This window comes from Mizuhopecten yessoensis, unplaced genomic scaffold, assembly GCF_002113885.1.
Source record: "Mizuhopecten yessoensis strain PY_sf001 unplaced genomic scaffold, ASM211388v2 scaffold10685, whole genome shotgun sequence".
Lineage (NCBI taxonomy): Eukaryota > Metazoa > Mollusca > Bivalvia > Pectinida > Pectinidae > Mizuhopecten > Mizuhopecten yessoensis.
In genome coordinates this window covers 301,094-317,345 of record NW_018408670.1, presented here as the reverse complement: position 1 = coordinate 317,345, position 16,252 = coordinate 301,094, and the positions used below count along the sequence as shown (strand labels likewise).

Genomic DNA, 16,252 nt, shown 5'->3' with positions numbered 1-16,252 from the left:
ACCCAATGCTAAAATTCTACCTTTTTTGACGTTATATCTTTCACTAAAAGTGTCATTGTATCACCATTTTTAACCGTAGCAAGTTCATTTTTGCTGTGCAAGTTTTAAATGTTCAATAATATGAATATATTTATATTATACAACAAAGTGGAAAATTGTACAATATTGGTATTTTACTACTGATTTATGTCAACTAATCATGAAGCACTTTTGGTGTTTTATCCCACAAAAGGTGAAAAATTAGGTAAACAAAAAATAATATATAACAAAAACATATGCACACTGACCCCCAATTTTTTTAAACATGTTTTACGAAGATAAACACATTTTCTTTCAATAAATTGAATATTAGGAAAAGTTTTACACCAGACCTTTTTTTATCAATCGTTTCATCCGCAAAATAGGTGAAAAATTAGTATTTTTGCACTTAAGTGCAAAAACTGGGGGTAGCGGTAACATAAATTGCATTTCTGAGATAAAAACATAGGTTAAAGAAAATTCACATCCATAATTTAGAAGAAATATTTTTTTTATCAATTGTGCAAACATTCGTTAATTTCTGATGGCATTCTTGAAAGATATTGTATGAATTTGGTCTTCATACTGTCAAAATGATATCTTTCACCAAGTCACACAATATGCTGAATTGGTATGTTTGACAGATCATAACAAAAAAACGAGAAAAACGAGCACATGGACACACAATTTTCTTTTTCTTTTTTTTTCTTTTTCTCATATTCTCCTTTTTCCAAAATTCATATCAGAAAAAAAGTGTATTACAAGAAATTTTTGACTTCTCAGAGGAGTACAATCCTTAACATCAATGGCTTGTCCACTTCATGAAAATACTGCTTCTGTTTTTAGAATTGGCATCAACAAAATGTGTTTGTAAATAAGAATGGGTATAACTCTGATGTGTTGGGAGTGTTTCAGCAGTACATGTACATGGTGATTACACGGTCACAAATAGGGTTTTACTGACTGTGTAGTAATCTGGAGCAGGTTGTTAAAGCTACACACCGAAACAGGGTGCAAAGTCTATACACTATGACTTGGATTAGGTTCATTCATCCACACCCTCTGTATTTACAATCACCCAGCCTTTAGATTTGTCTTCAATGCTCTATTGTTATCAATATATGAATTACATTTTCCCACATTTAATATTCTATTCCTAATGAAATACAAAAAATTTAAATAATATATGGACATTAACATTCATATTGTATATAAACTAAAACTGACATGCTATTCATCAGGATCCAAGTTTACCCACCAACAGGATCAGGTCAAGGACCTATTTATCCTGTTAACTGATGTCTATTTAGATTTTTTACTTACATTGCCTCCTGCTCTTGTGGAATTCCTCATAACAGTTGATACTGTGTTGAATACTTCCAGCTAAAAATGTAAAAATATTGATGAATAAAAAAGATAGCATGCCTCAGAATTACAGGTTCAATGTCATTCCACAGACTGAAATACAATCAAAAAGATGTTTCATGTTCTATAAATATCAAACTGAGAAACCATATAAAAATGTAGGAGTAAATTGATTTGTAAATATTTCACTAAATCCTTAAAATGTAACCTTTTTCTGAGTAACAGCTCTGTACATAGTTGTGGACAAGACAAAACTTACACTTCTTTGAATAACAGTAGTTCCATAGTTGTCAATCTCTTCGTCTTTACTTGATGTTGACTTGGCTGGAGTAGTGCTGGTTAGAGCCACAACATTGTTTGCCATGGCAACAGACAGAGAGGCATACAGACAGCTCATTGTGATGTTGACAATTTTCTCCATCCTCTTTGGAGACAGTGGCTCCAGTATAGGTAGGCTAAAGGCTCGCCACACAATGGAAATATCGCTCAGCAGACACTGGTAGCTAAATCAAGGAAAAGGGAATATATTTTTAAGTAATTATATCTAGAAGAAAAACCAGGAAGAGTTTGTCAGAAATAAACAACCCCACTCCCATGCAAATTAGTGTTATTTTGGACAAATTTCCATAAATAGGAAAGATGACCTTGACCTTTGATTCTAGATCTTGAAATACAAATTCTCATACTCAAAGTTGCTGGAGTGATGTAAAAATTTCTATAACTAGTAACAGTCACTTGGCCTTGAAACCATGAAAAAAATTGGAGCTATTTTCCTAATCAACAATACGGTAACACTATATGTTGCCCATAATATGAGGGGGGTGGGGGCACAAGAAGTATACAAACTCAAAAAAAGGAAAGAAATATCAAAACTGACAATAAAAATTATTGTCTATGAATATATAGTATGATATTTCATTTCCTTTATTTTAGCCAACCACAGCATAGCTACTACATGTACCTTGTCCTTGATGTGAGGGCCTCCACCAGAGTGTTAGGCATGATGAAAGAGGTGCCTGCCACTGCCTCTTTGTAGCGCTGGGAATATCTTCCCAGGAATGTCAAACTGGAGCACACGTCCACCAAGATATCCGCTCCATCTAGCTGGAGAAGGTGTGATAAGTTTCTCTTTCCAAAAGCAACTTTCAAATCTTCTGACTCGCGACTGTGTCGACTATGAGATGTGTCCTCATCATTTACTAAAGGATCGACCACAGGCTCTGCTTTGTGTGGGCTTGATATGCTCACTTCCTCAAATACTGAGGTCAGTTGGTCAAATATGTCACTTCCGGTGTCAAGTCTTGATCGGGCTATTTCCTTAGGTTGAGTTTCAACAGCTTCTTAAAAACAATATGCAGAAATTATACCAATAACTGCTTATGTTTTTTAAACTGTTCTGTCTGCATGTTTAGTGTTTATACTGTAGTACAGAGGAAAGGACATATGAATTGTATGGTGCTTACCCGTGTTTATACTGTAGTACAGAGGAAAGGACATATGAATTGTATGGTGCTTACCCGTGTTTATACTGTAGTACAGATAAAAGGACATATAAATTGTATGGTGCTTACCCGTGTTTATACTGTAGTACAGAGGAAAGGACATAAATTGTATGGTGCTTACCCGTGTTTATAATGTACAAAGGGAAGGACATGTAAATTGTATGGTGCTTACCTGTGTTTATAATGTACAGAGGGAAGGACATGTAAATTGTATGGTGCTTACCCGTGTTTATAATGTACAAAGGGAAGGACATGTAAATTGTATGGTGCTTACCCGTGTTTATAATGTACAGAGGGAAGTACATGTAAATTGTATGGTGCTTACCCGTGTTTTTACTGTAGCACAGAGGAAAGGACATGTAAATTGTATGGTGCTTACCCGTGTTTTTTCTGTAGCACAGAGGAAAGGACATGTAAATTGTATGGGGCTTACCCGGGTTTATAATGTACAGAGGGAAGGACATGTAAATTGTATGGTGCTTACCTGTGTTTATAATGTACAGAGGAAAGGACATGTAAATTGTATGGTGCCTACCCGTGTTTATAATGTACAGAGGGAAGGACATGTAAATTGTATGGTGCCTACCCGTGTTTATACACTTTACAGACGAAAAGGCCTCCAACTGCTGTGTCTAATTTTACATGTGTTAATTTACTTTCTCTTGTAAAGCCTTTAAATAAACTCACCTACACAAAACAACATTTTTTTGTTCTACACTTACTTTGTAAAATGAATGTATATGAAGATCTGTTATGTAATTTTTGAATTGTTTATGCAATTTTGTTTCTAGCAGTTATTTTGTCTACTTTTACTCATGTATACACTGTACATGGTAAATGGCCTACAAGTCTTTTGTTTTCACAAATGTAAGTATATACACTTATTCAGAGGTAATCTATACACAATTAGTGAAGAAGCAAGGACGTGAATACTCTATTTCTTACCTGTATCAGTTTCCCGTATATGGGCTGGGGCCTGAGCTTGGCGAAGGACAGCTACATAAGATGTAACATCGGCCTTGTTTAGACCACTACTCCCTGTACACAGTGCCTTGATCAACATCATCAGGTGTTTCTGTCAGTGTCAACAAAAACACAAAGCTGTGATCCTCATCAGGTTGATACATTTAAAGTTGATTTATCTATTTCTAAATCAGGAATTCTAACACCAAGTGTCTGTAACTACAGGCTTCACCAATGACAAATTAAATTTCCTCAATGACTTTTTTGGGGATTTGAGAACTGGTTGAAAAGAAACCAGCAAAACCTTCCGTATATTTAATAAACCATACTGAAACAAGGTTACCGCGAGCGGTATATAATACGCCCGTCACACATTGAATGAGCAGTTGTTTGTATGATTGAAATATATGAAGTATTTGTGAGTAATTGATATTAAAAGAGAAATCATTCAACATAACTGGTAGATCAATGAGTGCAATACAACATCATGGAACGCATGCATCGCATTAATGAAACCAAGGGTAATAACTCCAGTAATTACGGTCGGATAATGGCGGTTATCAAACTTGTCCGTGGTTTCATGGTAATTAACCTTGTTGTGAAGTTTGAAGTTAATCCGTTAATAATTACTCGAGATATCGAGCGGACACTGTTTCGGCAAATCCATAAAGGGGCATAACTCCACAAATTATGGTCGGATAATGGCGGTTATCAAACTTGTCCGTGTTTTCATGGTAATTAAACTTGTTGTGAAGTTTGAAGTTAATCCGTTAATAATTAATCGAGATATCGAGCGGACACTGTTTCGGCAAGTAAAGGGGCATAACTCCAGAAATTATGGTCGGATAATGGCGGTTATCAAACTTGTCCGAGGTCTCATGGTAATTAACCTTGTTGTGAAGTTTTAAGTTAATCCGTTAATAATTACTCGAGATATCGAGCGGACATCGTTTGCCCGCCCGCCCACGTGATAACATAATACGTCCCCGTCTTCGACGGGCGTATAAAAATGGAGAAAAGAATACATATTTATATACAAAAATGTCTTTGATTCCACACAATAGTCATGTGCAAAGTCACCTAGAATGGTTGTAATGACTACCAGCAGTTTGTACCTGTGTAATGCAGCACTCATCATGATAGGTCTGTAATTTTGTCAGCAGAAACTTCAGTAGTACACGACATGCACTGGACACAGATCCAAGGTGGGCTGATGGTACTGCAAACACATAACATTAAAGTTAAAATAACTTTCAACCCTGCTTTTTAACGAAATCCGACATGTATATACAAGCTAAAAATCAAGCCAATGTTTAAAATAAGACATCTGAGTCTAGGCACTATTAGTGCTGACTATCACATAATATTTGAATTTTATAATGATCTTAAGGGTTTTGCTCTACTGTAAAAAATAATAAAAGATGGATAATATTATACGTTGTGTTTTTAATTCTTAATCATTTTTATGAAAAGATAACTTATTTATCATATATATACATCAACAGCTTAACCAAAGGTTTTATATGCCATACCCGATCTGGCACTTGCACTCATATAGTGTGAAGCCAGTGCCACAAAAGCAGAATAGAACTTTTCATGTTGAGCTTCATGTTCGAGAATGTCTTTTTCACTGTAAAATACAACATATATGCATCAAAGGAAAGAATAATATATCAAATTAGTAAAAATTACATGCAGTAAAATTTTTCAAAATTTGCCTCAAGTCTAGTACACTTAGTATATACATCCCCGTGATAGTATTGTAATGGTTACTGTAGCAACCATAAAGCACTTTGGTGTCAGGTCGTTTCAGTAACAAGACGAAAGTAATTTCGGTACTTTTTTTCGGGTCGTTTCGGGACATGTCAAAAGTCAGGATTTTTCCTTTTTTCTTCTGAAGATACCATTACCTAAATATATTTAAAAAAAATCAAATTTATTGTACAAATGCTAATCATTAATTGTAATGCACCAATCTAATTACAGAGGCCTTTATCCACAATGCAAGGGAAGTAACTTGTATAACCTGTAGAACTCCTTGACAGTAGGCGCCAGGCCAAGGTTCATTAAGTTCTTCGTCATAGAGACATGTATAGTTACAAAGCGACAATAAAATCATAGATATCCATGTACATGTATACCGATTAGACATAGTTGACAATCATATTTTATCTGTTTATTTGAAAGTGTGGTAAAGAGGAGTTTTATGGTCATGAACTAGAAATAAAATTCATAACTGATATGATGTAAGCAAACAAAAAGTCATATAAGACTTTGCCTATTTATTTTCTTTAATGTGAACTGGTTACAGTTCTGTCCCGTCAGAGACGTCTGGTCTGCCAATCAATTTTGCTTTCAATGATAGGCAGAGCTTGGTTCACATGCAGTGATGTGATTGTCTTTTTTTCTTTAAACATATTTTATTGCCAAATAAATTTTAACAATGGATCGGGCAAAAGTTTATACAACTCAGGGGTGTAAAAAAAAGTCACTTGAATTGGACAAGACCTTAGAAATCCAATTGCCCGGAAATATTTTCTACTTGTCCCTTATAAAATGCAAATTATATACATGTACAGACCAAACACAGATTTTTCAAAATAATAGGCCTTTTCATGAAATATTTTGTCCAGTTATTAGTCACGTTAAGGCAATTTCATGCTTGTTAAACGGAGACGTTTTTCAGGCCAAAACGATTTTCTTCTGTATTTAATTATTCAATAAGTAAGTAAATCCTTAATCTATTCCTATTTTATGTTTTAGCTGGGGTTTCAGCTATTTCCATCGGCCTTTAAGTCTTAAAAATTGTCTGAATTGATGGATAGACCGCTAGTATTCTACTCGCAATTTTCCCCTCAAAACGAAGATTAAAGATGTTTTTCGTGAATTTGTGTTTGTTTCATAATTGTTTGAATGTTTTTACTAAAAAACAGACTGTTAGGTTTATTATTTATTTCGGGAACGGAGAAACACATACAAATACATGTTTTATAAACTATTCTAACCAACTTGCCCGGGGCAAGTGGCCCAACTTTTTGCACTTGCCCGAGTGCTAAAACTGGTTGTCCCGGGCATTGTGCAAGTGGATTTTTACACCCCTGAAACTTATCATAGCCTTTGCCTATCATACATTTAGCATTACATGATTTTAAATAAACATTAAGTATATATATATATATATATATAATATTCACACAGACACAAATACACAACATAAAAACATTGTTCAAAATATATTGCTGGATTTGATGAATTGATGCACATACATGTTTAAAACATATTCGAAGTGCTTCACGTTTTTAAATATTTCATGAAATTTAACTTCAATAGAGCAAAAATTGTTAACATCAATGGTAACTCATTCAATCGTCTCTTAATGGAGAATACAAAAACCATATCATTACGATATCAAACAAAGAACCTATTAATAATTTTAATGAAAGAAATTGAATGTTTAATTTCATAAGTTGACCTGTTCCTCTCTGTATTAAATAATAAGATTAGTTTCAACAGGTAACAACACACTGTCAATCAGTAAATGTTGGTAGGTATATATCCCCTGAAACTCTAGTAATCTGGTTCCACTAATGATCCCAAGCATGGGGCTTGTCTAGCTGCGATAACGTAGCTTTCTGATGACGATATTTTTTGTTATATTGCCAGCCGGGTATTAATATTAGTACTAGGGTAGGTCGTGACAAATGTCATAGACTTAAACCATACTTGTGTATTAAATTATTTACAGGACTTTATATGAAACGGAAGCAAAATGTAATTTATAAGTGAAAATTTTATGTGTCCCGAAACGACTTGATTAAGTCCCAAAACATCTTGTGTTATGTTCCAAAACGTCTTCGTGACTCCCAAAACGACCTGTTACCGAAACGACTAGCATTTAGGACCTTTAGTGTACATTTAGCGATATATTAATTTCTTCATTTTTATCAAAATACAATGGATAAACTAAAAGAAAGGGTCTATCATTAAAAAAAAGTGTTTCTTAAACAAAATCTTAATATATGAAAAATGGAATATTCATCTGCCTGTACTTTGCTTTCCGTAGTCAACATTACCAAGAAATTAATTGTATACGACATACCAGAAGAAACGTCAACATTTGATGTCATTTTGATCATTGAAAAATAAACTATTAAAATACAAAAAAAATCAATACATTTGACAAAAATGAAAGTAAAAGTATCTGCTAGTTGTTTTCTGGAAGTATGATTTGGATCTTAATATATACCTGACCAAATCGATCTTAGACATTTCGTCTAGTCATGCTCATATTTAGCGTTATTAAGGCACACATTTACAAAGGAGCTGATTATTTGGAAACAATCGAACCTTTTGGTTAAAGCTTTTGCAAATCCAGGTAGATCATCTTTGTTGAATGACGAGTAAGAAGCAGTCAGGAGCGGTTTTACGCTCACTGACCACTTCATCCCTGGACTCGTAGCCATTTTTCTCTGTAACTTCCGGTCCGTCCGAAAATATTACCCCTATTTAATCGGCCCTACAAGGAAATACGCAAGATACATTTCCTCGGCAATAATGTATTTTTTTTAAACTTATCTGATGTCAGTTCTTATTTAATTGAAAGAGAGATACTTTAAGTGACGTTACGACTAATGTGACGAGAAAATATATGTACATATGCGATCGGTGTCTACTGAATTTGTATACCACATAAAAGGACTGGGAGGGACAAGCTCTCATGTAACAATCCACAGAGACCAGAGAGGCTTAATGCGGCATTAACTAAGTGCTATAATAAAACTGAAAATATACAATTGGTGGCACATGTCTTTATTAAAAAAATAATCTCAAATTATTAAAAACAAATTGATAAAAAAACATGTGTCACGACGTATTTTTCAGTACTAGCTATAGTGGGGTCTGGTATTCTGTTCTGTTCTGTCTCGTTGTTTTGTTGAGGCACCACACTGTGGAGTGTAATGTAATGTTAGGCCTACCGTTAATCTTGGTCTTAATGGTATGGAGTCCATCTTCCAAACTAGTGAGCTTTAAAAACTGGGGCTATGTACATTAATGTGCATAAGGATTATCGTATATATATACCTGATTTATACAGTTGTAGTAGGGATCTGGCAACAAGAGTAGGCTCCTACAGTATGTATATTAAGCCATCCCCCAACAATAAGAAGATTGCAGTATAACACAAACAGGTTAAATAACATTAATAATTATATAAATTCAACTGATATAGCTAATTTAACAATCAAGACCGACCATTTGAAATAATAGGTTATAGGATTAGCAGTAGAGAATAATATTAACATTTATTTTGCCATTACTTTATAGGTTGTCTTTACTCTGTCTTAGACGGTGTCACATGTGCGACAGGGCTCAGCTCTGATCAACCTGCTCCAGTAGGAAGTCCCTGTGGTAGTACAGCTGGTGCCGGGTGTATTCTCTTTATCAGTTCTATCTTCTCCACATCTTCCGGATGGAATGCAGTGCAATCTAATTAAAATCATATTTTCACATTGCTCCCGTTTACTGATATGTCGCGCGGGAGCGAAGTGAAGATACAATTTTAATTAGATTGGAATGCAGTGGTACTGGATATAGACGGATGGGTAAGATCCAGTATTAGATGAGTGAAATTGTCTGGGTCTTCGATTAAGGTTTGTACCTTATTAATACCTTGAATGTTCCTGAATTTCTTTACAACACATGCAGTTCCTTATATCATCGAACGCAAGACGTAATGCGCTGAAGTGGAGTCTGCATGTCCTGCCGTCCCTTTACTTGGTGCAAAGCTTGTAGGTTGGTATTGCAGGTATTTCAGGGTGAATCAATTGTTACGGCATTGGAGATGCTGATATCAAGCTGCTGTGCCCATTCTGCTTTGTTAGATGTGTCCTGTAGTAGGATGCATGATATACATGCACATGGTAAGGTTGTAGCGGGATTAAAACAGTCTGATTTCAGAGAACCAGGATCCATCATATATAGTTTTTGTTGCAAGTTGTCTGGTCGCTATTTCGTATTCAACAATGTTTTCATTGGAGATAATACGGTGGATTAGGTTAGCTTTTTCCTGTGGATGACTGTCATTGGGGGTGGTATACCTAGGAGTGCAAGTGTTGCAAATGTCACAGTTCTGTCTGGTAGAAGCTGTATCTGACCAATCATTTTCGTTTGGAAGGCTTCTAGTTTTCTCGCTTCTTGTTTGTTGACAGTAAGGATTTCCAGTCCATATAGTTTTCTTGGGATGACCTATATATTCTCCATAGGTATGTTTTTATTTCATGTGTTGTTCCCGTCTTTCCATTGAATCCAGAGCCCATTAGACCATGAGACAGAAGATATATAAATTGATAACAAACAATATTTCACATAGCTATATGTCTTATAAAACAATCAACATATCTTATTTAAAAGATATCCAGTTTAAATTATTGAATACAGAATCGACAAACCGTACCAAGGTTTTCCATCTTGCTGCACTATGACTTCCTAAAACATTGTGTTGCAAGGCCGATGAAGATATATAACAAATATCGAGAGTGAACAAATCTCTCTCTTAAAATGCAAAAATAGTTTTACAAACTACTCTCTTCTTTGTAACGTCTTTGTATCACATTCTGATGCCGGTTATTCATTGTTCCGTTGCCGTCAATCCTTAAAAGCAAAGTGTCCTTAGGAAGTCACTACAAGGCTACTATCCTACGTCATTGCGGTAATCACTGAAACACATTCTGACCGCCAGTATCGCCTTTCAAACAAATCAAAAATAAACAAAGATAATAACCAGATAAAAATGAAAGGACATTACCTAAATTCACAAATAACTAAATGACGGGGCGCATTCTAGATGCGGTACCAACTATGGTGAACAAATACGTCAACTTTAGGTAATCACTTCCGTATTTTGATTTTGTGTTCACGATATTTTTTCCCCCATATTTTCACGTTTATAGAGAAATTATAGTGAATTGTTACATGTTGGATTATGAAGTTATGATAAAAAGTGTTTTTTTTTATATTTAAGTGTAGTGGGTTGTTGAACTTTTTATAATGGGTCGTTGACATGCCTCCACCTTGGCGTACGCCTTGCCCGAGTTTGAATGGGCAGAAGGCGTTGCATCGGTATACAGGTCTTTCAGTATGATCAAAGCGTCTCCTTGTAATCCATCAAAGAATAGGTTATGTAGTAGGATATTATGGTCAACAACATCAAACGCTTTCTGGGCGTCCAGGGTAGCGAGGATAAGAGTATTTTTTTTGGCCTCAGTTACTACTAGCGCAGAGTTGATAGATATATAGATGCGTGTTTGGTAAATCCGGTCCGTAGTCTTGATTGGGTTAGTTCATAATATGCTCCAGCAGCTTTAGGATGTTACCATAATCCCTCTGTAATTAGACGAGTTGTGAGGGCCTCCGTTCTTGTAGATAGGTGTAACTAAGCCATTTGCGTGTTTGATGTGCTCGCTTGTCAGACCCTAAAGAGTCTGCGACCTTGTTGTTGTAGAGTTTGCGAATTCAGTAATGAAGTCAGTATTGCTGTCTACAAGGGATTGGTGATCCTCGTCAAAGTTTACGTCATCCTTTGGGTTTGCTAAGTTGCTGAAGTGTTGCTTCTTACAGTCTCATAGTTCCTCATGGGAGCTGTATGTCTTTCCATCATAACTAATCTCTGATGATTTGGGTCCTGTGGTTTTCCCGCAACCTTTCATTTCCACATCTCGTACTTTCGCTTTTTAACCACCTCTTGTATGGCGGAACTCCGTGTTCTCTTTCTTTTCCGAACGACTTTTTTCTGGCTTGTGATTCGGAATACTCCATTTCGTAGTGAGTTGTGCTGCGTGTGATACGGACCTTCTCGTATGTGCTTGTTTTGAACGCTTTGGGTTTTGTCCCCTGGCCGAGACATATCAGAGTCTGTAAAATTGGTAGTTTCTACTCCTGCTTAATGCTCATCAATTTAGGAGTGGAACGACTGGTTCGCCCGTTGTCAGTATAATGTGACCGGGTGGGGTGTCCTGCTGGATGTCTTCGGCAGTATGTTTCAGTGAGGTAGCACTATAAAGTCGGCATCAGTTCCGTGCTACCACAAGGAGACAAACACGAACATCTCGCAGCCTCCCAAAACCAAAAACACACACGCATACACTACACGCATGCATCTTGCACACAGGGGAGGCCGTCTTTATATGACCATAGCTGTTGATAGGACGTTAAACAATACTAAACAAAACAAAACCAATCAATATGCCGCACAATAAATGAACGCAAAATCTTATACTGATGTATAAGTGTATTTTAGATTAAAAGTTATTTATTTTCCATAGTGTTCATGCATATCGCTCATCGTGCTTCCTTAAGGGTGGTCGGGTGGCGCAGTGGATAGTGCACTTGCCTTTCACCAAGGCGACCGGGGTTCGATTCCCCGATCGGACGTGAAAAGGTTCGGGGTCGCCTGCCCGATTACGTGGGTTTTCTCCGGGTACTCCGGTTTTGGGTCACCTGCCCGACTACGTGGGTTTTCTCCGGGTACTCCGGTTTCTTCCCACACTAAGACACCCGCGCGCTAACATCCGTGCCAACAAGAGTGATGAATATAAGTTAAAATAACTTGTTTCATAATTGTTGTAAAATAAATAAAGTTTATTTATGCTTCCCCATATCTCATTTTGCCTCAAAGCAAAGTGAACATACTCCACTTAAAAATCAAATTAGCAAGTCTTTTACACGGTAAAACCTTTTTTCATATATTTTTGACTTGACAGGACGGGAACTTGTTAGAGTTTGTAGAACGCACCCGACCAGCACGTTTCGCACGTGAAAGGTACTCCTTTCCTATGTCGCATCTGATGTTGTACCAGACACCGTTTAGGTAAGAAAACAAAGAATAGCAAAGTTCAAATAAAACTGTAATTCGAGACTCAAAATCAATGAAACTATGGCAAAATATTAACGAAGGAAATATTTGATATTTACACTCATCTAATTAAAAATCAAAACCAGGATAACAAGACAAGCTGTTCTGGAAGGGTAGGCCTGTTCATAGAAGAAGATATCCGCCATGTAAATCGAAGTCAAATCCAAGTAATATCATATACAACGAAGAAAGAACTGGGCTCGTATTCATGAAACCTTTCTCATGCTCAAGCATGGATTCTGTGCTCAAACCAACTTTCTTTTAGCACACTTAAATCATGTCAAACGATCAAAAAGTCAAATGCAAACATTGAAAACAGTATTTGGCTTTAAGTCTCCTTAATATTTTTTTTTAATCATTGACAAAATAAGATTTGTTTATTAACTTATAACCAAAACAAGAAATTAGGTTTGAGCACAAAATCCATACTTGAGCACGAGAACGGTTTCATGAATACGGACCCAGGAGTAGTGTCAACGGAACCGTAAAGAACACGTATGAGCGTGATCAAATCACCTATATTCAAATCGTATAAAACATTATATAATGTTTCCTGATGAGATTAGGATGGTAAATCATATCTCAAAACACCACATCATCGGCAAATCTTTCCCATTTTCGATGGAATGTGGCAATTCGATGAGCACTAAATAAACAGCAAGAAAACAAATTTAAAACTAATAGAAACACGTGAAAGGGCGTTAAAGGAGTTGCTGGAAACACAACAAAAGAGTAAAGAGTGGTGTTTCAAGGATTAGGTTACACTCACGGAGAAATCGTTAAAGTATAGAAAAACTCATTTCATTAACGTGATCATAAACAAAGTGTCTATTTTCTTGAGGAAATTATCGTTTAACGTTTCTAAAGTATGTACTGACGAACTGATCAGCATTTTATTTTTATTTCTATGACCATTATAATATTTTTAGTTGATATTCTTAAATACATTGACAGAAACACACACATATATATTAAGACAGACTTTTTTTTATCAAGCTTCAAAATCCAACATGTAACAATTCACTATAATTTCTCAATCAACTTGAAAATACGGGAAAAAATATTTTGAACACAAAATCAAAATACGGAAGTGATTTCCTAAAAATGACGTATTTGTTCACCATAATAGGTACCACATCTAGAATGCGCCACGTCATGTAGTAGTTATTGTGAACCTAGGTAATGTCCTGTAAGTCTTTTTGTTATTGTTTTCGTTTGTTTTTGTTCTGAGGCGATAATGGTTGTCAGAGTTTCAGTGATTACCGCAATGACGTAGGTTAGAAGCCATGAAGTGACCCTCTAAGAAAACCTTGCTGTTTAGGATGACGGCAACGGAACAATGAATAACCGGCATCAGAATGTGATGCAAAGACGTTACAAAGAAGACAGTAGCTTGTAAAACTATTTTTGCTTTATCAGAGAGAGATCTGTTCACTCTTGATTTTTGTTGTACATCTTCATCGGCCTTTCAACACAATGTTTTACAAAGTCATAGTGTAGAAAGATTGAAAACATTGGTTGAGTACCAAGGGATATACCAGTAGAAATCACGACAGAAGAGGAAAAAGACAAGTGTTACCATAGTTAGATTTATTTTGTTTTCTGTCAGATACATAGAAAAATGTCTCGATTTTGCAAAGGGCCGCTTCAGTAGTCCCCTCTAAGGATCATACATCGGGATACCTAAAAGTTTACCTATGATGTTGGAGCTGACACACATTTGTATGTACCCTGAGGAGACAGATGAACACATATCATAGCGAGAAATTACGGATCAAAACAAACTAGGTCTTCTTCTATGATGTGCATCGTCATGTCACATTTGTGTTATAAGATAGGAAGCTGCACAATAATACCTTGTTGAAGAGAGAATTTCCGAAGTAGAGTATTGACAATACACAATTAATGTATTACTACCACTGTTTGTAACCTACGACCACATTTAACGGCTCGACCATGTCTGTGACTGTATCGGACGTAAGCACCGATTCTTCTACATATCAGTTGATATGGCTGACTGACAGTCTCAACATTTTGTTAATGCTGTAAACATAGGAAAAATCTATTGAATGTTAACATAAAGGAAACACAACAACCTTAGTCAGTCTACCAGCTTCGTAAGCAGGGGGTATGTGGCAGGAAGCGTTAACGTGAAAGTATCATAATTTGGGTGAATTGGTCATAATATTATTATAATATACTGATTAGTATATTTTCTACTAATTTTGAATAAATTACCTTCATTAATAATCTCATATAATTTTTACTTGATTTTCTAATCTATGTTCCATTATGATATAAATCAAACATCAAACGGTAGCTATATAAACAGACTTCACCTTAACCAAATCATAACATTTTTAAAAAATAAATTCGATTTTATTTCGGGATATTTTCCGCTATTATTATAGGAAGCGGTTTAAGATTTGGTATATATCACAGGTAAAACATGTTAAACTTATTAAAAACACACGTGTGATGGTAGCGAGTCTAGTTCAAATTTAGAAACAGGAAACGTTTGTGTGATAGCAGTCACTAGTGATGGGATAGACTGACTGATTGGCATGCCCTTTTATACGTCTCCGGATCGCCTTTAGTGTTTTTATTTAATACTATTTAACCGGGGGTACTTCCGCTCCGTCCAGTTCACGTGGGTCATATAAGGTCACTGATTGTGATCCTGTATGCCTAGTCGCCAACAATCATTATTTCAATATTCCGATCGGTTTATCGTACGCAAGGATGTTAACATCTTTGCGTGTTTATTGAACTTAATGTCTCGATATCGGGTCAAGGGTCAACGACCACAGATATTATGTTTATTCACTACTGAGGTTTCCGCTACGTAACCGGACTATAGCGTGATACACCATGACGCATTACACCATCAAGAGCATCACTGGAACGCGGGGACAACTGATATTTAGAGGTTTTCCTTTTGGCTATTTTGATCGATCAGGTAAATATAATGCAAAATATGATAGACCAACAGAAATATGCTTGTGTTACGTAGATTAACATAAATATATGATATTGAAGTGTTCCCCATAGATCGGGTATACTTAACAGATTATTTTAAGATTCTGTACTCTCATGTTCGTGGTTATATAGGACAGTCCTTCAACAACAGGCCGGGATACAATCAACTGTTGTGGGGTAAAAACATCTCATTCAAGGGCTTTGGGGAACACCGTACTATTGTATAACACTTTCTGGTGGCATAATGCTATATGGAAGTATAACCTTATATGATAGAAAATATGATAGTGTAGCACATACATTATTTGGCTATATGACAGAAATCTATAATGAGACTTATATAACATATGATTAGAGTGTATTAGAAAATGTATCGCATATAAATTGTAGTGTAAAAGTATGTGTAATAAAGTAATCAATTTGACATGCACTATGTAGGATATTATTTTAATCAGATTGTAAAGTAATCTGAGCAGAATTTAAAGGACATTTTATAGAACATTAATGAATATCT

At 35.8% G+C, this 16,252-nt stretch overlaps 1 protein-coding gene across 5 annotated transcripts in view; it reads right to left on the bottom strand.

Annotated features, from left to right (window-relative positions):
- The window catches only part of LOC110461808 (E3 ubiquitin-protein ligase UBR4-like), a 74,562-nt gene extending 66,246 nt beyond the window's left edge, over positions 1 to 8,316 (bottom strand). For 4 of the 5 annotated variants that reach the window (XM_021515478.1, XM_021515480.1, XM_021515481.1 and 1 more), the window contains exons 1-7: positions 8,196 to 8,316; positions 5,381 to 5,478; positions 4,964 to 5,067; positions 3,831 to 3,960; positions 2,345 to 2,723; positions 1,643 to 1,886; positions 1,342 to 1,401 (exon numbers count right to left, since the gene is read on the bottom strand). In XM_021515478.1, the coding sequence (XP_021371153.1) occupies positions 1,342 to 1,401; positions 1,643 to 1,886; positions 2,345 to 2,723; positions 3,831 to 3,960; positions 4,964 to 5,067; positions 5,381 to 5,478; positions 8,196 to 8,311 (1,131 nt within the window). In that variant the 5' untranslated portion in view covers positions 8,312 to 8,316. The remainder of the gene's footprint in view (positions 1 to 1,341; positions 1,402 to 1,642; positions 1,887 to 2,344; positions 2,724 to 3,830; positions 3,961 to 4,963; positions 5,068 to 5,380; positions 5,479 to 8,195) is intronic. The other variant, XM_021515479.1, reaches the window with a different exon arrangement.
- Between the last annotated feature and the right edge of the window lie 7,936 nt (positions 8,317 to 16,252).